Source organism: Nuphar pumila, chromosome 4 (assembly GCF_984573655.1).
Source record: "Nuphar pumila chromosome 4, dmNupPumi1.hap1.1, whole genome shotgun sequence".
NCBI classification, from domain to species: domain Eukaryota; kingdom Viridiplantae; phylum Streptophyta; class Magnoliopsida; order Nymphaeales; family Nymphaeaceae; genus Nuphar; species Nuphar pumila.
In genome coordinates this window covers 128,370,442-128,385,981 of record NC_143252.1, presented here as the reverse complement: position 1 = coordinate 128,385,981, position 15,540 = coordinate 128,370,442, and the positions used below count along the sequence as shown (strand labels likewise).

Here is a 15,540-nt window from a genome sequence, read left to right as displayed (position 1 = left end):
TTAAAATTTCATACCAGACCTGGCCCGACTTTCAATTAAGGTCCTCAATTTTTCAATTTAAAAATATTAAAAAATATTATTTTACTGGGTCTGGTTCATCTAATCCTTACAGAATTTGGGTATGGTTTCTCTTATAGTGAGTCCGATTAGACTGGGGTCCGGACCCGATACCATCATCTCAAATCAGATTTAAGTATGGTTCTACCTGGATTTAAACCAAACCCGACCCGTTGACAACCCTAATTACAAAGAAATAAAAGGACCTCCCTCCCTCTCATGAAGATATCGTGACAAGTTCCACCACCGTCACCATCGTGTTGTTAAGACTTGCATTTCTCCTGGTCAACGCCTCTTCGTTTTCTTTCTGGACATCGTCACCGTCAGCATCCCCTTTCCCCTCGCTATTCGATCGACCTTGTGATCGGTGTCTCCTTCGACAACCACGACGATTTTTTTCATTCCCGTGATTAATTATTTATTTTTGTCGTCTGTCCCTCTGCCTCCTCTGGTCTGTTTTCCCTCCTCTTCGTGATTCCCATCAAAAGCGTCTTCTGGTCGATTGATCATGAGGTCGATGAGGCTATCCTCCTCCTTCTTCGTCGTGTCAGTGATGGTTCTTCTAGGGCTTCCTTCGATCCAATGTCTCCGCTTCGACCTTCCATCGGGGCATACCAAGTGCATAGCGGAGGACATCAAGATCAACGCCATGACTGTCAGTCAGTACAACGTTGTCAAGCATGATGAAGGAACGCCTCTTCCCGACCACCAGAAGCTCACCGTCAGGGTAAAAGTCATCATCATCATCTTCCTATCTCGCCCGTTCTGTCCTTTTTTATTTGGAGCGTGTCGAATGTTGAATACTATTAGCAGTATTACTGTTATTTTTCTTAATCATTATGATCTTACTGCTTCTTCTTCTTCTTCTTCTTCTTGCTTAGGTTACTTCTCCTTCTGGCAATATCGTTCACTTTGCGGACCTTGTGGAATCGGGCAATTTTGCATTTACTTCGGCTGAGACAGGAGATTACATGGCTTGCTTCTGGGTTCAGGATCATAAGCCACCATCAACTGTTACCGTCGAGTTCGAGTGGAAGACGGGCATCACTGCCAGGGATTGGCCTAACGTCGCCAAGAAGGGGCACATCGATGTGAGCAAGCTGCCCACAACTTTTGTTTGTCTGTCTCTATTTATTTTCCGAGTTGTTGGCTTCTTCAATCGTTTTCGCTCATCCCATTATTCTTTATAATCTACCATTCAACCTTCCCTGATTTTGTATTGTTTGAGATCTCTCGGCATATCTTGAGACCACAGGGGGATTAACTCGAGGTCGTCACCATCATAAGAGCATTACATTGTTTCATGCATGCATAGGATCTCTACATCAAAGGGTTTCAAGTGTAGGTTTATTCAACTATACCCAAGTTCCGATTGATATGGTTCTAATTGTTCTTATTCTTCATTACTTAGCGGATGCAAAAACCAAGGTTGTAAAAACCTATATCGGTTGGGCCCAAAATAGGACGCATAGTGTATTGTGTCATCATAAAAAAATCGTATTTTTTCATAAAAATCTATAAAAGTCCAAAAAATAAGAAAATACAAAAAATTGTAAACAATTCATAATGCAAGAAACAATGATATTTATTTACAAAATAAAATCATAGTATCACATATCAAATAATTATGAATTAGATAATGTCAGTCCTAAAATAGACCTATGGAGGGATGTAAACATTTTAGATTTGGGTTGGATGTAGCCAATATTAGATTTGACTAATCGGATGTTGGCTAAACGAATATAGATTCAAATGGGAAAAGCTCATACCAAAATCAAATTTTTACATGTAATCGGATTCAGATAACCATTAAATCAGACTCTGTAGCAAAAAGTCAAAATCATATCCACATCTGATTATAATTAGATATAGTTTGGCTTACCAAATCCAGCTAAATGGAGTCTAATTTGGTCGGATTTCAGATGAAATCTGATCCATTGACATCCCTAGGTCCGGTCATAGGATGTGACTATCAGGCTGTTCATTTCTGACATCGGGTCCTCATGAATTAAATAAACCTAATAAGCTCTAAAAGACCAGGAATATGAATATTACAAAGCATTTTATACAACTCTGTCTAATAACTTAATTTTTATTTAAATCTCCAATATAGGATAACATGCAACTGTGAGATGATTACAATGCCTTCCAAAAGATCAAACTATAAATAAATAACTTCATTGTAGATTAAAATACTTGACTTGTCTATATCCTCATCAAAGTATCTTGTGAGTGCCTCTCTAAATTCTTGTTTCATCTACTAAAATTCTAAATTTGAAGCATTAATAAATGTTGACGTTATCAGTCCTTGATCGATCTGAGAGAGAGAGAGAGAGAGATCATTAACCCTAATCACCTATTTAAATAGGTGATTAGGTGGAACAAGATTACAAGTAGGCATACATAATTATGCTAAATTACGTATGACCACCCCTAGATTTATGAATATTACTTTTAACACTCCCCCTCAAGCTGGAGCATATATATATATATATATCATGCTCAGCTTGCTGCAACATCTTGAGAAACCTGCACTTGCGAGAGGCTTGGTAAAGACGTCTGCAACTTGGTCTTCAGAAGTCACATGATTAGTAGAAATATGCCCCGCCTGCACTAAGTCACGTATATAGTGACAATCAACTTCAATGTGTTTCGTTCTCTCATGAAAATATGGATTGTTAGCTATATAGGTGGCTGCTCGATTATCACACATCATCAACATTGGGGATGAAATCATCACTTGTAGATCTTTTAGAATGGACCTAACCCACATCATTTCAGCAGTTGTTTGAGTCATAGCTCTATATTCTGATTCAGCACTGGAACAAGCTACCACCGTTTGTTTTTTACTTCTCCAAGTAATTAAGTTTCCTCCGCCAAACACACAGAACCCTGTGGTGGACTTTCTATTATCGATGGCCCCTGCATAGTCTGCATCTGAGTATACAATTATATCAAAGTTGGAGCTTTATTTATATAGCAATCCCTTTCCAGGAGAGGATTTAAAATACCTGAGAATCATCATAGCTGCCTGCCAATGCACTCGAGTAGGTTTGTCCATGAATTGGCTGATCTTGCTCACGGATAAGGAGATATCTGGCCTTGTTACAGTGACATATAAAAGTTTACCAACCAAGGATCTAAAACTTCTACTGTCAATAGGTTCTGTTTTTTCATCATACATTTGCAGTTTAGGATCCATTGGTATATTGGTTGGTTTGGCACCTAACATCCCTGTTTTCTGCAGTAGGTTAAGTACATACTTTCTCTGTGATAGAACTAACCCCTCACTGTTTCTGGCCACCTCTATGCCCAAGAAATATTTAAGAGAACCAAGATCTTTTGTGACAAAGTGCTTCTGAAGATGAATCTTTGTGTCTGAGATGTCCTTTGCACTACTCCCTGTAAAAATAATATCATCTACATATACAACTATAACCACAATACCAACGGAGGTTTTCTTGATAAACAATGAGTGATCTGAAGATGACCTGTTGAAGCTAAATGCAGACATAATTTCAAATAACTTCTGAAACCATGCATGAGGACTTTGTTTAAGACTCTATATAGCCTTCCTTAGTTTGCACACCTTGCTACACTCCCCATGAACCTCAAACTCGGGAGGTTGCTGCATGTACACAGTCTCAGACAGATCCCCATATAAGAAGACATTTTTCATATCTAAGTGACATAAACTCCATCCATAATGAACAACTACAGATATGACCAATCAAATAGTCCCAAGACGGGTTACTGGAGAAAAAGTCTCAAAGAAGTCAACTCCATATGTTTGAGTATACCCTTTAGCGACCAACCGAGCCTTGTACCTTTCGATTGAGCCATCCGAGTTATACTTAATGGTATAGACCCACTTACATCCAACGATATCTGCATCAGTGGGAGGAACAACCAAATCCCATGTGTCGCATGAGAGCAAGACATCCATCTCAACCTGCATCGCTTGCTTCCACTTAGGATCTAATAACGCTTGATGATGATTAAGTGGGACAGAAGTGGCAAATAAAGCAGAGATAAAATTCTTCATGTGAACCCCAAGCCATGCCTCAGTACCAAACTTGGAAATAGGATGTAATGTGCATTGTCTTTTACCTTTTCTGAAAGCAATAGGTCTATCATCATCAACATTAGACATCTTAATATTTTCAGGAGAACTTACTTCTGAAAAAATTAGAGATGTAGGTGCTGATTCAGGTGGTGATCCTCGAGTGTACACTAGAGGAGGATCATGATACCGAGCATTCGTGGGAGACTGAGAGATAGACTGAGAAAATGACTCAAAGGGAAAAAGAGTAATGAGAAGAGGCAAGGTATCACCATGTTCAACATGTAGTCTGGATGCAGTGGTAGAAAAAAAAGGAGCAGATTCAAAGAAAGATACATCTGCACTAACATACTCTTGATGGGAGATGTGATCGTAACACCGGTAGCCTTTTTGATTTTTTGGATATCCAAGGAAGACACACTTGATGACTTGTGCAGATAATTTATCACGGTTAGGTCCAAGTTTATGAACAAAGGAAACACATCCAAATACTTTGGGGAAAATTGGGAACAATGGAGCATTAGAATAGAGAGTTTGAAAAGGGATTTGTTCTTCCAAGGATGAAGACAACATACAATTAATGAGATAACAAGCAGTGAGAATAGCATCCCCCTAGTATGAGGGTGGCATATTTGATTGCAACATAAGAGTACGAGCTACATCTAGAAGATGCCTATGTTTTCTCTCAGCAACGCCATTTTGCTGAGATGTATGACACAAGTAGTTTGAGGACGGATGCCACAATTTCGATAAAATTGTAATAATTCATTGGACTTAAACTCGAGAGCATTATTAGTGCAGATAATCTTAACAAGGGAATGAAATTGAGTCTTTATTTCAATGACAAAAGACATAAGAATGGAGGCAACCTCTGACCTTTCTTTTATTAAGAAAACCTATGACAATTTGGAAAAATCATCAACAATAACTAAGTAATAACGACACTGAGATCGACTAGGTACTCTAATAGGTCCCCATACATCAATATGCAAAATCTCAAACATTGCTTGACTTGATGGACTCTGACGAGAAGGAAAGGAGCTTCTGTGATGTTTGCCCAATTGACATGCATCACACTGAAATGCGAGAGCATTATCAGTGCAGATAATCTTAACAAGGGAATGAAATTGAGTCTTTATTTCAATGACAAAAGACATAAGAATGGAGGCAACCTCTGACCTTTCTTTTATTAAGAAAACCTATGACAATTTGGAAAAATCATCAACAATAACTAAGTAATAACGACACTGAGATCGACTAGGTACTCTAATAGGTCCCCATAAATCAATATGCAAAATCTCAAACATTGCTTGACTTGATGGACTCTGACGAGAAGGAAAGGAGCTTCTGTGATGTTTGCCCAATTGACAGGCATCACACTGAAATGAATTAGACGGAGAAATCTGAGGAATAAGTCTACGAAGCTTTGACAAAGGAACATGACCAAGACGGAGATGCCACTGTTAGGTACTGAAAGATGGTTCAAACACAAAATTCATGGATCCAACCGGCTGATGAAGATAATAGACACCACCCTCCTCATGGCCTCCACCAATCCTCTTTCCCATCAGCAAGTCCTGAAAAATACAATACACAGGATCAAATATCACCCAACAATTATTCTTCTTAGCAATATGACTAACATACAGTAGCTTCTGAGAAAATGAAGGAGCATGAAGGACATTTGTCAATTGAAGTGTGGGGGATATGAAAATGTTTCCTTGGCCTACAACAGGAGAAGACCTCCCATCAACAAGTATAACATTGCGAGGTTCAACAATAGGATTTAACTTTGAAAAATTATATGGAGTCCCACACATGTGTCTAGATGCACCTGAGTCAATAATCCATCTACTACCTTGATAACTCACGCTATCACCTGTAGAACATGTAACATCAACAACGAGCATAGAATTACTCAAACTAGGAAGCCGGTGAGACTCCAATTCATCGTAATCTGCACGATTGAGGATAACTGAATCACTGGAGGAGGTAGGTATAGTCTCTGCCTCGAGTTTAGCAACTTGAGTTTTGAAGGTGATGGGATAGGAGGCAACACCTATCTTCAAGATGTCCAAGTTTACCACAATATGTACATTGAAGCCTTCCTCTTCCTCCTATACTGTGACCACTACCTCTTTCTCGAAAATTCAAGAGAGTACCTTATTTTGTTTTCTCTATAGGTTCTTAATGATGCGATGGACTAATAAAGGCATATCTTCGATGCATTATATCATGAAGATGGAGATAGCCAATGAAGGCGTTTGTGGATGATCATCAATGAAGGCATTTTAAGACTTGTATTTGCAAAATTCTCTAATGTTTCATAAAGGTGGAGATTTTCATTAAAGCCACTTGAAGACTTGGATTCTTGCCATTGATTCTATTTTTTTTGTATTCTAAACTTTCGGTATATCACACCGTAAGTTTGAGGGAGGTGTTAAGATGTATATATATATATATATATATTATTTATTTATCATTGAAATAGGTAAATACCCATCAGGGGTAATTTTTATCTTTTTACATATAATAGTTTGTGCCCATTAGGGGCACTTAGTTTTTTTTTTCTTTTTTTTGTCCTTTTTGGATTGAGCTAAGTGCATTAAAGTCCTTAGCTCATAGAGCCGTTGGGGTTGGTCCCAAGGGCTCTTGAGCTCCTTTTTGTATATATAAAGGCGGTAATCCCCCCCTTGTAACTTAATGCTTCTCTTAAGCATTCATGCCCAATAATATGAATATTTTTTATGTTGTTGTGTTCCTCTTTTTTATTTCTTTGATGTCTTGAATGCACTTAGTGCTTGTGTAGTTTCTTTGTGCTCTTGTATTGTCCCTTAGTTGGACTTTGTGTATGTGCATGTGCACTTTGTGTTTATAATCTTGTAAGCCTTTAGAGGCCCTTGTTTGTATTTTTGCATATTTCATTATATTTTCTATATGTACCGCATTTTAAAAGTTGGTTTTATTATTTAAATGAGGTTTGCAAAAGCGATTAAAGATATATTAATTTGTCTTTTTCAAAAATTTCCTTTTCAAATGTCTCTTTTTAAAACCCTCATATGCCTAATTATTGAAGTTGTAAATAGTTGCTTACTGTAACTCATTACATGTTATTATTGTTTTTTTAGAATGAGAATTTTGATAACAGTAGCAAGAATTTAAGGAGATGCTTACAAGGTATTTTGACAAGGAAGTCAAGCATCTGATCCTCATTGGGGTTATTAGTTTGATCTTTTAGAGGACATGATAATCATCTTATAATTGTATTTTCTTGTATTGGAGATTTTAATTAAAGATGAGTATTAGATAGAGTTGTTTGTATACTATGTAAATGTTGATTTTGTTATTTCTTTTGCAAAGTTTTGTTGGATTTATTTAAAACCCATGGACAAATAAATTGTGCAGAAGTGGCACCCTAAGACTAGACCAAATATAGGCTGTTTTGGGGCATGACAGTTTATGTTTTGAGATAGGTCTTTTTTGTCATCCTTTATGTTTCTCACGTTTGACTATACTTGTGCATAGGTTATAGTTACTTTTTGTTGAAGGGGGTATTTTTTACTTTATACTCCACATAAAGTTAATAGAAAAGTGGAGAGGGGGGAAGTACGGGGCCCCTAATCCTCTTTTGACTCTCTCTCATCTCCCTCTATTCTTCTTCTTCTTATTTCTTCTTTCCCCTCTATTTTTTCTTTGATTTCATAACTAAAGAGGGAAATCATCAAGATGTGGCTACGGGCTGAAGAACATGGTATCAGAGCCATGTTAAGGCTCCATACATCAAAGAAATTGACTCATCCAGCTAGATGAAGGCATCAATTGATGCCATCATGCATGAACAGTGAAAGGGCTGTTACAGGTTGGGCCATTATTCATTCAGCAGTTTGGCATTTTAGAAGAATATTGGTGATTTTTCCATGTCTTTTTTGGAGTTCAGCTAATGTGGGTTTTGGATTTTTTATGTAATTCCTGCTACTGCCCCTCTATATGTTTTTGTGAAAGTATCTCCAACAAGATACTAATATCAAGACCTTAATATTCTTGATATTGAACCCACCACGAAAGCACAATAAGAACACTTTAGAACACTTGTGCACAAAAGGCACAACCCACAAATAACTCACAAATGCACAAAGGCATAAAATAATGGAATCAATTTATTGAGAACTTGGGCTTTGACTCAAAGCCATGGAGAAATACAAAGGGGAGAACCCCTATTTATAACATCACTAAAGGGGGCCTTGGAGGGGCTCCACCCATAGTCGTTGGAGCCCCTCCAACGGTCACAAATGTGACCGTTGGAGAGGGCCCAACGACTATGTTGGTGGGCCCCCCAAGGTACCTTTTAGGTACACATCCAAAAAGAAATAAAAAGAACAAAAAGAAAAATAAAAATAAAAGAAAAATAATTACAGTCACATCCGAAAAGTGAATGTGCGCAAAAATAGGGAAAAGACTAAACTACCCTTATGACAAAATAAATAGAAATATATATTTTATATATATATTTGATTAGATACATATACATATATATTAATATATGTATATGTATTACCATATATATATAAAATATATATATTACATTATATGATTAATGTACATAATTTAACACCCCCCCTCAAACTTAGGGCAGGATGACCGAGAGTTTGCTAAGAAGGAAGTGTAAGCGCGGAGCACACAAGGCTTTAGTGAAGAAGTCTGCCAACTGATACTCGGACGTGACATATGGAAGGTCAATGATTCCTTGGAGATACGCCTCCCGAACATAGTGACAGTCCATCTCGATATGTTTAGTCCGTTCATGAAAAGTGTGATTTTTAGCAATATAAATCGCACTTTTGTTGTCACAGCAAAGCTTGGTAGGCCCTTCAATTTTGATTCCCATATCTTCCAGCAACTGATGAATCCAAACAATTTCCATGGTAGTAGTCGCCATGGCACGATATTCAGCTTCAGTTGATGATAGAGATACCTTTTGCTGCTTCTTGCATCTCCATGAGATCAATGAGTCTCCTAAGAAAACACAAAAACCAGTGGTGGAGTGACGGTTATTTGGGTCACCTCCCCAATCAGAGTCAGTATAAGCAATTAATTTTAACTCAGAACAGGAAGACAAAAAAACTTCCTTATTAATAGTGTGCTTTAGGTATCTCACGACACGCAAGATAGCACCCATGTGAACAGAAGTTGGTGCATGCTGAAATTGACTTGCCGTATGCACCGCATGTGAGATATCTGGTCGGGTGATACTTAGATACATCAACGAGCCTACTAGTTGCCTGTAGGGAGTAGCATTTTTGCTCCTACTATAGCAGGAGTTTCACAAACTTTATCATCTGTAATACCTGACCTGTCAATAATCTCAGATGCAAGCTTAGTTTGAGACAAAAAATACCCTCTATGAGAGTATGCAACCTCAATACCCAGAAAATAAGTTAAGAAACCCAAATCAGACATTTCAAACTTATCCTTTAATATGAACTTTATGCTTTTAATCCCTTTAGAATCACTCCCAGTAATAAGCATGTCATCCACATATAGCAACAGAATAACAATCCCTGCATTAGACTTTCTAACAAACAAAGCAGTATCAGTAAAGCATGATGAAAAACCATTATCTAACATCACAGAGTTAAACCTATCATACCAAGCTTTGGGAGCTTGTTTTAAACCATACAGTGCTTTCCGAAGACGAAGCACTTTCCCTTTAGGATACTCCATTCCAGGAGGAGCATCCATATATACTTCTTCGTTTAGATCTCCGTTTAAAAACGCATTCTTAACATCCATCTGATAGATGTTCCATTTGTTTATTGAAGCAACAGTTATAAGACATCGGACGGTGACCATCCGAGCAACGGGGGCAAAAGTCTCCTCATAATCAATCCCATATTTTTGACCATACCCTTTTGCAACTAAGCGGGCCTTATATCTCTCAAGAGACCCATCACACTTAGTTTTGACTTTAAACACCCATCTACACCCTATTGCTTTCTTATCTTTAGGAAGATCTTGAAACTCCCAGGTTTTGGCTTTCTTTAGGGCTTCAAGTTCATTGTTCATAGCAACTATCCATTCTGGGTATTTACGTGCTTCCTCAAAATCCCTAGGTTCTATGTACGAGTGAATGGCGCTTAGACATGCTTTATATTTTGGTGAAAAAGACTCATATGAGATGAACCTAGAAGGAGGTTTTCTTGATCTTTCGGTCCTACGAAGATTTCCTTCACTTGAAGGGGTAGACCCACTATCATATCTTTCGAGGGCACTTCTAAAAGTACTCCTATCTCTATGAGAGTAGGTTATAGGATCTCTATGTGGTTCTTCATTAATGGGTTGATCAGTATGAGTTTCAACATTTAGATTTGTTTCATCATCGCTAGTATCATCATCTTCAGTTAATAAATCAAACAGAAAAGAATAATCTATATTCTCATCATTAGTTTCAAGTTTTTCGAAGCCACTAACATTTTCCAAGAAGCTTACATTTCTGGAAACATAAAGTTTATCACTCTTAACATCATAACAGCGAAAACCTTTATGAGTTTCAGAGTAACCAAGAAAGGCACAAGGAATGGCCTTAGGGGAGAGTTTGTCATTTTTATCAGTAAGGACAAAACATTTACATCCAAAAACCCTTAACCTGCTATAATCAGGTTCTTTTTCGTATAATTTTTCAAACGGGGAAATCTTATTCAAGTTTTTAGATGGAAGTCTATTTATGAGATAGACAGAGGTAAGAGCGGCTTCCGCCCAGAGTTTTTTCGGTATATTTTGAGAAATGAGCAAAGTTCGTGTGGTTTCAATAATATGCCTATGTTTCCGTTCAGCCAACCCATTTTGTTGGGAGGTTTTGGGACAAGATTTTTGATGAAGAATTCCATAGTTTTCAAGATAGCTTTTAAATTCATTGGAAAGGTATTCGCCACCCGAATCGGTTCTAAAAATTTTCAAATTTCCATTGAATTGATTTAAAACCATCATATGAAATGTTTTGAAAGTTGAAAAAACTTCATATTTATGTTTAAGAAAATATATCCAACTAAACCTAGTGAAATCATCCACAAAGATAACATAGTACGAGAAGCCTCCCTTGGATATCACCGGAGCTGGACCCCATACATCGGAGTGAACGATTTCAAAAGGTTTTGTTGTAAACATGGATCTTTGAGGAAAAGGAAGACTTCTCATTTTTCCAAGAATACATTCATTACAAACAAAATTTTCATTACAAAGATGCTTAACAAAAGGCAAATAAGAGATTTTAACAATGTTGGGATGACCCAATCTCTTATGCCATACATGAATATCTTTGTTTTGAGCAACATTACAAAATTGATTCTTGGGAATTTTAAGAAAATCAACATAGTAGAGGTCTCCTCTCCTAGAGCCTTCCCCAATCAATTTCCCGGACTGGCGATCCTGTATCCAACATTTATTAGAAGAGAACTTTATATCGCAACCATAGTCCGAGAGTTGAGAAACGGAAAGTAAATTTAAGTTTAGTTTTGGAATAAGACGAATTTTTGGGATAAAAAAATCTTGTTTTTCAAAATTACCCATTCCTTTAATTTCAAGAGGGGTTCCATCCGCGGTTGAGACAAAAGATGGAAGGCGATTTTCAGAATAATTAGAGAGAAAACAATGACTTAGAGTCATATGAAACGAAGCACCAGAATCAAGTAGCCAAGATGTCTTACCAAGAGAGGAAGAAGATGACATGGCGGCTCCAGAAGTGCCTCCTTTGAGAAGAGGTTGAAGAGCATCCATAATTTGATGAAGCGAAAGAGGTTCATTCGATGTTGAAGGCCGTTCCTCCGATTGGGATGCTAAAGCCGCGGCGAGGAATTTCTTCCATTTAGGACAATTGGGTTTGATATGTCCCGGTTCTTTACAAAAATGACAAGTTAATTTGCTATAATCTCTCTTGCCATATCGATCATTTTGCCCTTGATTTTTGAAATGGGGCGGTTTGTAGGTCTTCAAATTATTACCGGGTCTTGACACGGCATTGACCACTTCATAGTCATTTTGAGAAGGTGTAGCAAGAATGCTTGGGTTATTTTTACTAATCCCCATACGTGTTTCCTCACCACTTAGCTTGGTGATGACATCTTCAATAGATGGGGAGGTAAAAGCCGATAGAAGGGAGGACCGAATTTGCTCAAATTCGGGTCTAAGACCATTTAAGAAGTTGAAGAAACGATCTTCCTCAAGTTGTTTGTGCCTTAACTCAATAGCTTCTCCACTCCATTTTGGTTCGAGCATGGCAAGCTCGTCCCAAATAGATGATAATTCGGCAAAATATTCCCGAATAGATAAATCATTTTGTTGAAGAGTCAAGGCTTTCTTTTGGAGGTAGTATTTGTGAGACAAGTCTCTTGACGTATACATTTTTTCAAGGTATAACCAAGCTTCGGAGGCCCTTTTAAATTTGATGATGTTGGCATTGATCTTGGTTTCAACGGACGAAAAAATCCAAGACAATATTTTGAAGTTCTTCATTTCTCACTCATCATGCCTTTTGGAATATTCTTCTAAGGCCTTTTGTCTATCTTCTCCTTCAAGAATTTTGATTTCCCCTTTCTCTATAATAGAAAGCTTGGGTTCGGGTTCCGATATGGATCCTTGAACATAACCCCAAAGACCTTTCCCTTTGATGTGGGCTTCCATGTTGCCGGCCCAAACATGGTAGTTTGAACCACTAAGTTTAAAACCAAGGGAGAAGTGGGAGTCTTTTTCACCCATTATGGAGAAGAGAAGATGAAAAATAAAGCGTACCTTAACGGATTTTCAACCTTTTCTTGACAAAAGTTGCTTCTAAAATATTGCCCGGAGCAAGTGCTTTACTCAAAAACTTCACTAGCTTGAGGGCACGATTTTCGAGGTGCTTCACACGAGGCGAGATACACGATCTTCTTTCTTCCAACGAGGCTCTGATACCATGTGAAAGTATCTCCAACAAGATACTAATATCAAGACCTTAATATTCTTGATATTGAACCCACCACGAAAGCACAATAAGAACACTTTAGAACACTTGTGCACAAAAGGCACAACCCACAAATAACTCACAAATGCACAAAGGCATGAAATAATGGAATCAATTTATTGAGAACTTGGGCTTTGACTCAAAGCCATGGAGAAATACAAAGGGGAGAACCCCTATTTATAACATCACTAAAGGGGGCCTTGGAGGGGCTCCACCCATAGTCGTTGGAGCCCCTCCAACGGTCACAAATGTGACCGTTGGAGAGGGCCCAACGACTATGTTGGTGGGCCCCCCAAGGTACCATTTAGGTACACAACCAAAAAGAAATAAAAAGAACAAAAAGAAAAATAAAAATAAAAGAAAAATAATTACAGTCACATCCGAAAAGTGAATGTGCGCAAAAATAGGGAAAAGACTAAACTACCCTTATGACAAAATAAATAGAAATATATATTTTATATATATATTTGAGTAGATACATATACATATATATTAATATATGTATATGTATTACCATATATATATAAAATATATATATTACATTATATGATTAATGTACATAATTTAACAGTTTTTTCTTGGTTATCTGAGTTGTTTGGAGGCAGATCTGAAGGTTGGAGTTGTTATATATATAGGTTATTATGTAAAAAAAATTTGCATTTTTATTTTTTCCTTTTTATGGGGTTGTTTGGTCATTTTGATCAAGCTATCTGTTGGGAGCTCCCCAACAGCTAGTGGGGTCTCTCTCTTTCCTGCTCTCTTGTATATGGATGCGACTTTTGACGTCCCGTCAACTTGATGACATTCACAAGACGCCCCTACCAGATGAGCAGAGCCCTTGTGCGCAGTAAAACATCCACTTGATTTCACTATTCTTATAAGATTTTTTTACAGATGTGCTTTTATGAGGTTTTCTGGATAAAAGCCTCAGAGAGTGAAAATTCGGTAAACATGGCAAAGCATTTGTGACAAACTTGCCATTTCAACTTCCCCAGCTAATGATCTTTTGGAGCACTTTTTGTTGATTACAGGGCATAAAATCAATTCTCATCATTCCCATTCTTGTTTCAGGTTATGGAGATGGAGTTAAAAAAATTGGAAGAGACTGTCCAATCAATCCATGAAGAGATGTTCCATCTGCGAATGAGGTATTGATAGTTTTAATTGTTTTCTGTTCCCAGACTCCCTTTTTTTTTGTTGGGAAAATCTGCTTATTTGGTGGTCTTTCCATATCCATGTTCTTATTACCTCAAACTGCTCTCTGTCTTGTGTTTTCTCTGTTTGCTTGGTGTCCTAGGGAGGAGGAAATGCATGAACTTAACAGAAACACAGACTCGAATATGGCCTCATTGAGCTTCCTCTCTCTCATCATATGTTTATCAGTGGCAGGGTTGCAGCTATGGCATCTGAAGACCTTCTTTGAAAGAAAGAAGCTTCTTTAGCTTCATAATATACTTCGGCATTTCTAATTAATGCTGCTGCACAGTAACTTATTGAAGTTTTCTTGCATCCTTTTTCATTTATGTTCATTTTTGTTATTGTTTCTATAAAGAAAAAAAGACAAGCCAGAGTATTGATTGATATTAGTGTAATTTCTTACTAGAAATGTCACCATAGGATGTATCTGACGTTCTGGTTTTTCACATTCATGCTTATGTTAGAGATGGTTTTGCAAATTCTCCATGGCCCTAACTATTATGATTACAAGAACGAGATTGCTGGACTGGTAGAGTTACCATTATGGCAGGGGTCGGTTAAATTTCTGTCGTACTTATCCTTCCGTGGCTATCCGAGGAAGAAGCAGGAAAAAAAAAGGGACTGTTGCGCCGCTAGTCTTGCTATGTTGACCAGAAAAGGCTTTTTTCATCATTGCAGGGATTCGTCGTGTCTATTATGTGGGAGCTCCATCTTCTAGTCATGAGTTTTTTGGTGTTCCAGGATCATTTGATGATTTTGATCATGGCACGAGGATGGCCGTTTCTTGGTTTCATTTTGGGCAAGCAAAATCAAAAGTGTTTGTTTTTTTCATATTCTGGGTGGGTGTGTTTTGGTAAACCTTCTGTTCAATGTTGCGGGTTTGCTCATTGTTTGGGCACCTTCGTCAACTGGTTAATGGTAGTATAGGTTTTTCTCATTTTCAGAATGTAAGCCCCTTCCCCGCTCCAAAGGGGTTTGGCATAGTGGGATGGAGCCTAGGCTGCTAGGCGGACGGTGTAGGTTCAAATTCCCATGAGCATCAAGCCTTGTGCAATCTGAAACGTGGTGACTCCCTGGGGGCAAGGGGTAAGCTCATGGAGTTTTAGGCTGTCAGGACAGGCAGAGTCAGCATGGCTAGGTCTCTGATCTTGGGAGCGGTTTCTCCATGTAAATATAAAAAAAAAAAAGTGAGCCCCTTCCTCTTGATACAGGGTTGTGTATCTCACTAATG

At 37.9% G+C, this 15,540-nt stretch overlaps 1 protein-coding gene across 1 annotated transcript; it reads left to right on the top strand.

Moving 5' to 3' along the window:
- The first annotated feature begins 298 nt into the window (after window positions 1–298).
- On the top strand, window positions 299–14,788 carry LOC149841005 (transmembrane emp24 domain-containing protein p24delta7-like). The gene is made up of 4 exons (XM_090004624.1): window positions 299–784; window positions 939–1,148; window positions 14,184–14,260; window positions 14,410–14,788. Exons 1-4 carry the CDS (start codon window positions 566–568, stop codon window positions 14,552–14,554), a joined length of 651 nt encoding a protein of 216 aa, XP_089860750.1. The 5' UTR covers window positions 299–565; the 3' UTR covers window positions 14,555–14,788.
- Window positions 14,789–15,540: the final 752 nt, after the last annotated feature.

What these genes read in the sequence shown, in the direction of transcription:
- LOC149841005 (XM_090004624.1), top strand. Translation starts at nt 566, where the DNA reads ATGAGGTCGATGAGGCTATCCTCCTCCTTCTTCGTCGTGTCAGTGATG. An exon ending in ACCAGAAGCTCACCGTCAGG is followed by an intron (nt 785 to 938) that starts GTAAAAGTCATC and finishes CTTCTTGCTTAG; the next exon opens with GTTACTTCTCCTTCTGGCAA. An exon ending in CCAAGAAGGGGCACATCGAT is followed by an intron (nt 1,149 to 14,183) that starts GTGAGCAAGCTG and finishes TTCTTGTTTCAG; the next exon opens with GTTATGGAGATGGAGTTAAA.